This window comes from Triticum dicoccoides, chromosome 7A, assembly GCF_002162155.2.
Source record: "Triticum dicoccoides isolate Atlit2015 ecotype Zavitan chromosome 7A, WEW_v2.0, whole genome shotgun sequence".
NCBI classification, from domain to species: domain Eukaryota; kingdom Viridiplantae; phylum Streptophyta; class Magnoliopsida; order Poales; family Poaceae; genus Triticum; species Triticum dicoccoides.
Window position 1 is genome coordinate 180434947 of NC_041392.1, and position 11822 is coordinate 180446768.

General features: G+C 48.8%; 1 protein-coding gene across 1 annotated transcript; it reads right to left on the reverse strand.

The window, feature by feature from the left end:
- Positions 1-9214: 9214 nt before the first annotated feature.
- Positions 9215-10408, reverse strand: LOC119333359. Its single transcript, XM_037606282.1, has one exon. It carries the CDS (start codon positions 10331-10333, stop codon positions 9215-9217), a length of 1119 nt encoding a protein of 372 aa, XP_037462179.1. The 5' UTR covers positions 10334-10408.
- Between the last annotated feature and the right edge of the window lie 1414 nt (positions 10409-11822).

The following is an 11822-nucleotide window of genomic DNA, read 5'->3' on the forward strand; positions in this document are numbered from 1 at the left end:
AGGAGCTGTTATCTCCTCCAACAGTGTGGGTTTGCAAAACTCCGCTTCAAGATTGGCCAAGCCAACTTCACACTCAACGATGGCAGAAGGTGTTTTGGAAAGTTCATTACCACAGGAAGAACAAATTATGCACGAAGGCATATCAACATCAAAGGTATCAGCTAGCCTATTACAAGGCAACATGGTGCCCATAATAATATAATTGTTTTTCACAAAGGAGAGGCAGTTTTAAAACCGGCTTCCGGTTCAAGCTTGGTCACCAGCCTGGCATGATGGTTGTGGGTCATCCTACGCCGCTTTAGCCTCCGTTTCTCTACTCAGTGGCTGGAAATCCACAGTTGTCCAGTTGATTCCCATTAATGCTTGAAAAACAGCTTCATCATGGATCAGCAATGATGGGTCAATATCGGGAGCGTAAGTATGCTTACGGATTGGAGGGATCAGATTTTCCGATTCATGGATAGGTGCAGCTATTCGCTTGTTCTGACTGTCATATTGTGCTTGATAATGAGACAAGTCTGCTTCTTCAGCCAACTGACAAGCTAGCGGGCGTACCTCCCGGCTTATTACTCGCAGATCTGGTTCACCAAATTCTGACCCGTCTTCCTTCAAGCTGGGATAGCCCTGAACCGCCTCAATAGGATCAAAATCCGGCACCCAGGCTTTTGCCCGGATTAAGGCATTGATTGCACTGGTTCGAGCAGCAGATTTCTTCAGCCCTTCAACCCGGGAAGGAAGCACTGACAGTTTCATCAGTGTATCTTGAATCAAAGTGGGCGCCGGTTTGTTATGAGATGCGGTACAGATGATCTGCTGGGCACCAGTATACAATTGTTCAACCAATGTATAGGCGGCTTTCAATTTCTTCCGCACATCTGACCCCAAGTGACCAATGCGTGTCCCTGAAATACCATAAAGGGTTAATAAACCGGTGACTCTGTAAGAAGGCAGAGCCAATTCAGAAGGCAAGCTGGCTTACCAAAGATAGCAGTGGTCATGGCATGCACGTGCCGCTTTATGCTGGTCAGTTCATCCGCCACTGGTTTTAGTGCAGCATCGGCATCCTCTGCTCGTTTGATCAAAGCGGACTTTTTAGTGGCCCAATCCGCCTGTTTCTTTTTGAAGTTCTCCTTAAGTTGTTCCATGGCACTTAAAGCGCTGGCCAATTCCTCTTTTGCTTTGGAGGTTTCAGCCTGTTGGGTTTTCAGGTTTTCTTGGAGATCGGTGACTTGGTTTTCTTTCGTCTTCAACTCCGCCTGCATGCATACAGATATATGCTTCAACAAATCGATATAAGGATTCAAGTACCAACCACATAACAAGTTATGCACTTAGCACTTGGGGGCTAATGCATATTCGATCTTCATCTTTCAATTGTTTACAAAGTCCCAAGATCAATACAAGTATTAAACTTGGCACTTGGGGGCTAATGGCTATTTGCTCATATATATTATGATGCGGCAGTTTCAATTACTTAAAGTACCGGTTTAACTACGCTAAGTTGAACCTGCCCTTGGGGGCTACATCAGCGAATTTCAAAGCATCGAGATTTATAAAGTCCCGGTTTGAAAGAATATTGCAAACCGGCCCTTGGGGGCTAGGAGAGTCAGCAAGAATGGAAGCATACAAGCAGGAAGGAGCATATGGAAGTTACCTCATATTTATCTTTCATCATATTAACCAGACCGGCTTCATAGTCGCGACTGGTATACAGCCGGTTCAGATAGCCGGAATGGATATCTTGGGCGTTCAGAGCATCATAAGTCGTCAGATCAGTGTTCCACTTTCCTTTGCCAAAGGCAGCAACTTCCTCCTTGGCAGAATGTTTGGATAAAGCGACATGATTGCTTGGCTCAGTATGGCCAGTGCCAGTAATGACAACCTCATCATCGTTGATACCACCGGGTTGCACTGGAGCTGTTGGCTTGTCAGTAGGTTTTGCTGGACCGGTGGAGCTTTCAATCCGGATGGAACCTGTGGGCTGATTGACAGGACCTGAGGTATCAGTAGGTCTCTCTTCAGCAATAGGATCATCATCCTGCTGCGGTGGATCGTTGGGAATATCCTCAGGAATAGCCGCTTCAACATTGGGTGTCTTGCCTGCTTCAAGAATGACATCTTCTTCGGGCGCTTTATCCAGACGGGCCTTCTTGCTTGGCCTAGGTTTGGCCCTGAGAATAATAATAAAATCAAATACAGCATATGTTCTAAGGTGATGTACTGCAAACATCACAAGAAGTATAGCTTACCCAAGCACCGTTTTAAGCGGTGGGAGCTGAGTAGCCGATGACTCGACAGAAGAGGAGTGGGAAGTAACCTGGTAATCGGAGTCAGACGGATTAAGAGGTTGACGAAAGCAGCCCGCTTTAGGACAAGCACTGACAAGCAAATTAGAGACCTCTGAATGGCGTTTCCAAACCGGACTATTCGGTAAACCGGCGGAGGTAACTACCTGGCCGCTGTGCCGGGTTGTGCGACGAGCTTCGTATTGTTGGGTCTTCATAAGAAATTTAGGATCCAAATAAGCAAGAGGATGAGAAAATTTAACTTTCCGGTTTGCCTGGCGGATTTTTTGTAAAGGCAAAGTTTCTGAATCGAAAGAGAGAATAATTACCTCTGCAACATCCGCGTGGCTGGCTTCAGCATCATCCTGACAAATATCATCATCAATAAGACGCATGAAAAATAAACCAAGTGAGTCAAGCTCTACCTCAAAGTCCGGATTATCCACATCATCATTAGGGGCCGGATTAGAAGATGCAGTGGTTCTTTTCCTGTGGGCAGTCTTCTTCACAACTTTAGTCTTTTGCCGAGTTGCTCTTTCCGGTTTGTCTGTTTTTTCTGGTTTCTCCTATGACAGTTTTTTGCTCCAAAGCGGATCATTGCCCTGATTACGCATACACTGATATTAAACAATGACCAGACATATCAATAACAGATTCAGCAAAGAGAAAAATTAAAGTCTTACAGCTGGCGGTTTGTTGGTGGCGCAGAAGGGAAGCAGGCCGGTTCTAGCGCAGACGTGTTCCGGTTCATTGAGCATCTTATTCACAGCCTCTGTGATTTCTTCATCGGAGAGCTGGATTTTTGAATGTCGCAGTGGGTCATCCACAGTGTCAGTATACTCGCACATCAAACCGGAGCGCTGACTAAGGGGCAGTATGCTCCATGATATCCAACAGCGAGCGAGATCAACCCCTGTTAAACCATTGGCCATAAAGGCTCTGAGCTTTGACAGTTGGGGAGCATATTTGCTTCTCTCCTGGGCAGTCAATCTCTGAGGAAAAGGGTGTGTATTGCTGAGCCGCTCCGGACGAAAGCCAGGCAAGGGATTCTCACCAGCAGGGGAGGTGTCTTTGCAGTAGAACCATGTCTGATTCCACTCCTTGGGGTGACTGTGCAGCTTGGCGTGAGGGTATGTGACCTCTTTCCTTTTCTGAATCGCCACGCCACCCAACTCCGTATTAGAGCCATCAGTAAACTCGGTACGGCAGTTTAGATGGAAAAGGTCTCTGAACAATTCCACTATGGGCTCCTCTTGAAAGAACACCTCACAGAGCACTTGGAAGTGACACATATTTGTAACAGAGTTGGGGCCAGTGTCTTGCGGATGGAGTTGGAAATCGGCTAAGACATGCCGGTAAAATTTAGAACCGGGCGGTTTAAAGCCCCGGGCTAAGTGATCTACGAAAACAACAACCTCTCCTTCTCGAGGTGTGGGAGGGAATTCTTTGCCAGGAGCCCTCCAATGGATGGTATCTTTGCTGCCTAAAGCGCCAATCAGGACTAAATCGTCCAGTTGATCCTCTGTGACGTGAGAAGGAACCCAATTGCACTCATATACTTTCTTGGCCATGATGGAATCTACAAGGTAGAAGATCCCAGTTCAAAAATGCATTTGATCAAGGTACGTTGGTATATGCACTGGTAAACCGGAGACAGAACTATCTGAACCGGAGTTTCATGAAGCAACCAGCATCTGGCGGTTCAACAAGGGGACTAATGGCATATACCGGTTTGGAAAATTTTCTATAAGGTTAAACCGCCTGATCTAAGCATTAAAAAGCTGAGATTGCGGATGGACAGGTACGCAGAAACATGTTTCACAAGATTTCTTTACAGCATTGGATCTGAAGCAAGTTCAGAAAAAAGATAAATACTTAGAGGTTCAAAGGAGCAGTACCGAACCAATGAGCAAAACATTCATATAGATCTATGGTTTGAGATGCATAAGTGAAGGCGAAGGTCAAACAACTATCATTGCACAGAGTAAAGACTTGCGGATTCATCCAAAGATCTATCGTATGAGCAAGAGGCAGATGATGAACACTAAAGAACTACGAAACCCTAGGCCAGATCTGCGGGGGAAAGGATAGAAGATTTACGGGAGCTGAGGAAGATGCGGAAGGTTGCCGCGGTGTTCTGGTGCGCTCAGGTTGATGCAGCGGCCAAGGATGAGGCAGAGGTCGACGGCGGCGGCGGAGCTTCGAGGCTGGCAACGCGAGGAAGACGAAGAAGGCACGGAAGGAGAAAAGAAATGACCCTTCGGTCCTATTTATAAGGCGAAAGAACATGAGTCAGGCGCGACAATCAAGGGGCCACAAAACAGAGCTGTCGCCTCGATTTTCGCCGATCTATTAAACAAAGAAACATAATGGATAGCTTCGTTATGACAGGTGACATCACTCCGGCTTACAGCAATCAGAGAAGATGACATCATGGCGGCTTACCAATTTATAAGAAGATGTTGAAGGTGAAGCTTTTATTAAAGGATTGACATGAACCCGTTCAAATCAATTTGGGGCCTAATGTTGGGGATAATACTACTGGGCGTAAACCGGCCTATCTGGGCCGGGTTAACTTCGTCAGTAGTTAAGTATGTTAAAGCCCAAGAAGACAGAGGAGGGCTCAAGGCCCATGGTCGGTTCAAGGCATGTAGCCGTAAACCGGCGTTAGTAGTTAACCTATATTGTAAGTTAGGAATAAGTAGAGACCAAACCGGACACATCTATGAGCCGGTATTGGGACTCCGTAAGCCGACGGGAGTCACCCGTGTATATAAGGGGACGACCCGGCGGCGGCTCAAGGACAACAGACAACAACTCGAGACATAGGTGAAGCTTGTTTGCTCCCTAGTCATCGAAAACCCAATCAATTCCATAACAACTAGACGTAGGCTTTTACCTTCATCGAAGGGGCCGAACTAGTATAAACTCTCTTGCGTGCTTGTGTCCGCTTTAACCCCTTCAAGCTAACCCATCATGATGGCTCCACGACTAAGTCCTTTCTCTAGGACATCTGTCGTGACAAAACCACGACACCTACGCAACCGTATCATCTGATGCGCTACTTCTTTTGGAATATTAGAGGTTGCGGGCACTCGGGTCGTCGCACGCAACTTAGGGAGTATATCGCACGCGAGAGGATTGACGTTGTGGCTCTTCAAGAAACGATCAAAGCGGATTTTACGTATCGCGATCTTGCGGCCTATGATCCTCTCCGCCGCTTCATGTGGGGCTGGGTCCCTTCCGCTGGCCATTCATGCGGTCTTCTTCTGGGTTGTAATTCTGACGTATGTGATGTTGTAACCTGGGATGTGGGTGCGTTCTTCATTTCAGTCACCATTAAACATAGAGTCTCTCTCGCCTCCTGGGCGATCGTTTGTGTTTACGGGCCGGCCGATCACTCTCGTGCGGCCGATTTCCTAGGTGAAATCCAAGTCTTGGTCGGGGCCAAGCAAGCCTCTAACATCCCCATTGTCCTTGGGGGCGATTTTAACCTTATCCGATCGGACGCGGACAAAAATAACCGCAACATTGACTGGCCTAGGGTTTCCCTTTTTAACAATGCCATTGCGGCTTGCGCTCTTCGGGAAATTGCTAGGACAGGGGATAGATACACGTGGACTAACAAACAACTCAACCCGGTTCGGAGCGTCCTGGACCGTGTTTTCATTATGTCTGATTGGGAGATGCTTTTTCCCATGTGCACGCTGGTTGCTGAAACACACATTGGTTCTGATCATGTCCCATTGATCCTGGCCTCTGGGGAGGATAGGATCAAGCATAGTCCACGCTTCTACTTCAAAACAGGGTGGCTCGAGGTAGAGGGGTTCATTCCTATGCTCCTTGCGTGTTGGGAACAATCTAGGGCTGCGACTGGGCGCTCCAGAGGTCCCCTGGACATTTGGGTGAATGCGGCCAGGACCCTGCGTGGTTTCCTCCGAGGGTGGGGGGCAAACCATGGTAGTGACGCTAAACGAGCTAGGGAAGCTCTTATCGAGGAAATCAAGGCACTTGACGCCCAGGCCGACTCTCGTTCCTTCTCGGAAGCAGAGTGGGCTAACCGTTACGCCCTTGAAAACCAAGTGCTTGCCATCCTCAGGGAAGAGGAGGAATATTGGCGCCGGAGGGGTGGCGTCAAGTGGATTACCAAGGGGGATGCTAACACGGGCTATTTCCATGCCTTCGCCAATGGCCGCAAGAGGAAATGTTCGATTCTGAGATTGCAATCGGACCAGGGGCTACTAGTCAGTCAAGCCGAAATCTCGCGACACATCTACGACTTCTTCCTTAACCTGTTGGGAACAGCGGAAGAAAAGCCCCTGCGTCTCCGTGCAGACTTCTGGGGGGAAGAATCTCGTGTGTCGCAAGCCGAGAACGATGGCCTGGCCCTATCCTTCTCCACGAGGGAGATCGATGAGGCGCTTGGCTCGATGAAGACCGATACCGCGCCAAGGCCGGATGGCTGGCCGGTGTCTTTCTTCCGGCGGTTTTGGCCGGCGCTCAAGGACATTTTCTATGATATTATCAATGGGTTTGCGCTAGGCACAGTAGACATATCGCGCCTCAACTTTGGTGTCATTAGCCTCATCCTTAAAGTCAAGGGGGCGGACTCGATCAAGCAATACCGCCCCATCACCCTTATTAATGTGCCTTTCAAATTATGCTCCAAAGCTTACACTACGAGACTTGCCCCGGTTGCACAACGTGTGATCGACCATAGCCAGTCGGGTTTCCTCAAAGGCCGTAACATCCTAGAAGGTCTGGTAGTTTTGCAAGAGATCGTTCACGAGCTTAAGCGCACGCGTCAGCCGGCTGTGCTCTTCAAGCTCAATTTCGAGAAAGCCTACGACCGAGTGAACTGGGAGTTCATTCGCGAGGTGCTGACTCGGAAGGGATTCGAGTCGGGTTTCATTCATCGCATTATGCAACTTGTCTCGGGGGGACAGACTGCGATTGCAATCAACAGAGAAGTGGGGAACTTCTTTCGCAACAAACGAGGTCTCAGACAAGGAGATCCCTCCTCGCCATTGATTTTCAACTTTGTTGCCGATGCTCTCTCGGCCATGGTGAACAAGGCCAAGAACGCAGGCCATATTCGAGGTGTGGAGCCTCACCTTTGCCCTGGAGGGATCACCCACTTACAATATGCGGACGACACTCTGCTGCTCTTCGAGCCCGATGATCATAGCATAGCCTCGATTAAGCTCATCCTCCTCGCTTTCGAGATCATCTCCGGCTTGAAGATTAATTTTCTGAAGAGCGAGGTGATGGCCACTGGCATGGACAATCCCAGCGCCTCCCGCATTGCTAACCTACTTAACTGCAAACAAGGGAGTTTCCCAATTAAGTACCTAGGCCTTCCCATTTCGGACAAACACATTTCGACTCTCGAATGGGAACCACTATACGGCAAGGTGGCGAACCGGGCTAGCCCCTGGCGGGGCAGATTCCTTTTGTCCGCGGCTAGGCTGATCCTGACGAACTCTAGTCTGTCCTCCCTGCCCTTGTTTACCATGGGCATGTTCCTGCTGGCTGATGGAGTTCACGCCAAGGTTGACACCCCTAGATCTAAGTTCTTTTGGGAAGGGACTGGGACAAAAAAGAAATACCACCTGATCAAGTGGGCGGCGCTTTGCCGCCCCAAGAAATTCGGTGGCCTTGGGATCCTCAACTCCACACTCATGAATGTAGCTCTCCTTGTCAAGTGGATATGGAAACTCTCCCAGAACGAACAAGGGCTTTGGGCTGATATTCTTCGAGCCAAATACTTCCCCGATGGGAACTTTCTCACCTCCAAGGCGAAGGGATCGCCTTTCTGGAATGGGATTCAGGCGGTTAAGCCGGCCTTCACGCTTGGGGCCAAGTTCTGCGTTAAGAATGGGAACTCCACGAGATTCTGGCTCGACCATTGGCTTGGGGCGGAACCTTTATGGCGAAGCCACTTTGACATCTACCAACTAGCTATGGATGTTGAAATCCTGGTGGCCGACGCGCTTAGAACTAACCCTCCTGCCATAGCTTTCAAAAGACCACTCCTCGCCCATGAACGGTCAAGTTGGGATGGGCTCCTAACTGCCTTGCAGGGTGTCTCTCTCTGCCCTGAGGCTGACACGGTCTCCTGGTCCCTCTCAAGATCCGGCAAGTTCACGGTCCAATCGCTTTACAACAAGCTGACTGAGGGACCGACCCTTGACATAGCTAGGGGGCTATGGAAAGCGTCTATTCCTCTAAAGATCAAAGTGTTTCTTTGGCAATTATTCCGTGACCGCCTACCTTCGTCTAACAACATTGCCATTAGACACGGCCCTTCGGATGGGTCTTGTGCGCTATGTGGAGCGCATGAAGATGCGAATCACATCTTCTTTCAATGTCACCTAGCACGGTTTGCTTGGAGTGCCGTCCGTGAGGCTTTTGCGCAAAACTGGAATCCCCAAACGGCTTCGGACCTACGTGGGATACTTCTCGCTCATAGAGGTAGCTTCGGGCGCGTGCTGTGGCGATGCGTAGGGGCGCTATGCTGGTCGCTGTGGACCACCCGTAATAAGATGACTATCGAACACAAGGTCCCTGCTCACCCTGCTGATATTATTTTCAAATGCCACTTGTTTCTTCGGACATGGACACCGTTGGGGAAACGGCGTGATGCAGACCGGATGATGGAGGCCATGGAGCGGATTCGCATGATTTAGATTGAAGCCCGACACTAATCCCCGCTCGTGGCGCTTTTTGGACTGGCTACCTCGTTCCTTTAGTTGCTATCTTTTCTATCAGGCTGAGGCCGGTTGCATGTTCCGTACTATGGGCTTCGATCCCTTTTAATTTCTGTTGAACTCTCTGTTTTTTTTCCCTGTTGGATGCTGCCTGTGGTGGGTTTTATTAATTTAAAGCCGGACGCATCGTGCATCTCCGTTCTAAAAAAACAAAAAAACTTAGTAGACACTTGCAGGCGAGAAGAAGTTGCTGTGCCCTCCAGCGTGAAGATTGGCCGCGGCATTGCACCTCTTCTCCTTCTCGAGCGCCTCTTCGGCCTTCCACGCTGCTTCAAATGGATCATGGAAGATGATCGGCGGCGGCGGCTTGTAAGTCCCCACGTCTTGGGCAATGGATGACTTGTCGTTCGTCGACTCTTCTGCTTCTTCATCGAGGAAGGTCCTAAGGAACTCCAGCTCGTCAGCTTCGAGCGGGACGATTTCTTCTGCAGCATCAGCGAAAAGCCCCTCTGGTTCCAAGTAGAAGTTCTGTTCGATGCTGTTAGTAGCTCCGACCGGGAGATTTTCCTCCGCTTGTGACCCGAGAAGCTCATCGATTGTGCAACAGAACCGGGCCATGTCGTCGTCAGCTTCAGGTACGGATTCATCCGGCAAGAAAACCGGTGCTGCAGCGGTGAACGACGATGTGGCAGGTGCCGGGACCGGGACGGCACCGCGCATCCTCTTCTGAGGGCGCGCCGGATGAGGCTCGGCGGCGGCAGCGGTCGCTGGCCTCTTCTGCGCGTGCGTGCTCTGGGTCACGGCCTCCGGTTGCGGTTGTTGAAGCTTGTACGCCTCCGATTCCTGTCGGGCCGCGTCAGGGGCATGCTGAGCCAGGTGCATCTTGCAGAAGACCTTCACCCCGTCGCTGACGGTGGCCTCCGGCAGCAGGCACCGGTACTCCTCCATGACCCAGCCGGTGGACTTGCCCTTCTTCTTGAAGGACAGGTTCTTGACCTCGCCGACCTTGACTCCCGCGTGGCAAATCTCTTTGGTCTTCTGGATGGTCCATGTGCTGCCGCCGGCGCCGCGCACGCTCTGGAGCTTGCTCCCGTTCTTGCTCTTGCACGTGGTGAAGAAGAACCGGTCGCCGCTGCTGATGGCCTGCGGCACGGGCGCGTATCGGGCGGCCAAATCCTTGGGCTCGCAGCCGGAGATGTTGACGCGGTGGATGAGCTTGTCGACGCCGTGCAGCGTCTCGCCGGAGAGGAGGCGTGGCAGGTAGTAGGTGACGACCTCCACTTCCGTGGGGCTCAGCCGGTAGTGGTGGAAGACGTCGTCGACGTCGAGCCCCTCCATCCCGGCGGGCGGCAGCCCGATCTGTTGCTAGGGTTCTACGCTGGCTAGGAAAGGGCGGGCGACTGGGATTTGGGCGAGGTCGGAAGGTGTTGTGGGACGCGAAGGAGTTGTGTGCTGATATTTAAAGACGCTGCACTACGCGATGGAGGACGCGTCAGATTTCCCTTGTTCTGAATCCGACTATGTTCCCAGTTCAGTTTCCCGGCAGTTATCTGAAACTTGGCGTTCCCGTTTGCTTTCATTTTCTGAAAATTTGCGTCAATCCGATCTATGATAATCATTCACCGGGGTACACTATCAAAACCCCAGCTTTCCCATTCCATGATCTAAGTAAGACATGAGACTACTACACTTGTGCTTCAACGGCTGAAATTATCCCTTATCCCTTCATAAAGAATGACATGATGGTCTTATCTTCTATATCTAAATAATTAGCCCCCACTAACTTATTCCACTTCTGAGCCCAGGCTTAGCTGTGCCCTCCTTGACGAAAAAAAAAATCAAAACAAATAATAGATAAATTCAAAAATTCCATTTTTTGTGTGTGGTAGATAATTTGATGCATGAGGTTCGCTTCAATGTTCAAATCATTTGAACATCTAAGAAACTCTCGGCAAAAAGACAAATTTGTGATATGTAAAAATGTTTACTGTTCACACACTGTTCTGATCTAATTTGTCTTTTTTTTTGCTGAGAGCCGCTCAGATGTCCAAATGATCTAAAAATTAGAGCGAATCTCACGCATCAAATTATCTACCACACAATTTTTTCTGGATTTTTTTTTAAAATTTCTAGTATTTATTTTTATTTTTTTCTGGCCGGGTGCAAATGAGTGTGGGCACCGAAACGCCACACTCCTAACCGGTAATCCACTTCTGAGCTCAGGCTCGGCTGCACCCGCCCTGACGAAAAAATCAAAACAAATTCAAAAAATTCCATTTTTTTGTGTGGTAGATAATTTGATGCACGAGGTTTGCTTCAATTTTCAAATCATTTGAACATCTGAGAAGCTCTCGGCAAAAAGGAAAAATTTGGGGTCTATAAAAATGTTTACTGTTCATGCACTGTTTTAACCCGATTTGTCTTTTTTCCTAAGAGCTGCTTAGATGTTCAAATGATCTAAAAATTAGAGCGAACCTCATGCATCAAATTATCTACCACAAAATAAAAATGAAAGTTCTTGATTTTTTTAGTATTTGTTTTGATTTCTTTTTACCAGGTGCAAATCCACTTCTGAGCACAGGCTCACTAACTATTGCTCTCAACATGCAAGCATGCCACATCATCACATTCATGCATGAGAAAAGGCATACCCTCACTACTATACCTCTCTCAACATGCAAGCATGCCACTTCAACATGACATGCATGAAATAAAGAGCCATCTCAGCATGCAAACATACATGAGAATTTTAATTTCATTATACAAATATAATAAAAAAATATTACAACTATATAGTGATCAAATATAATAATAAGTTATAGCCTTT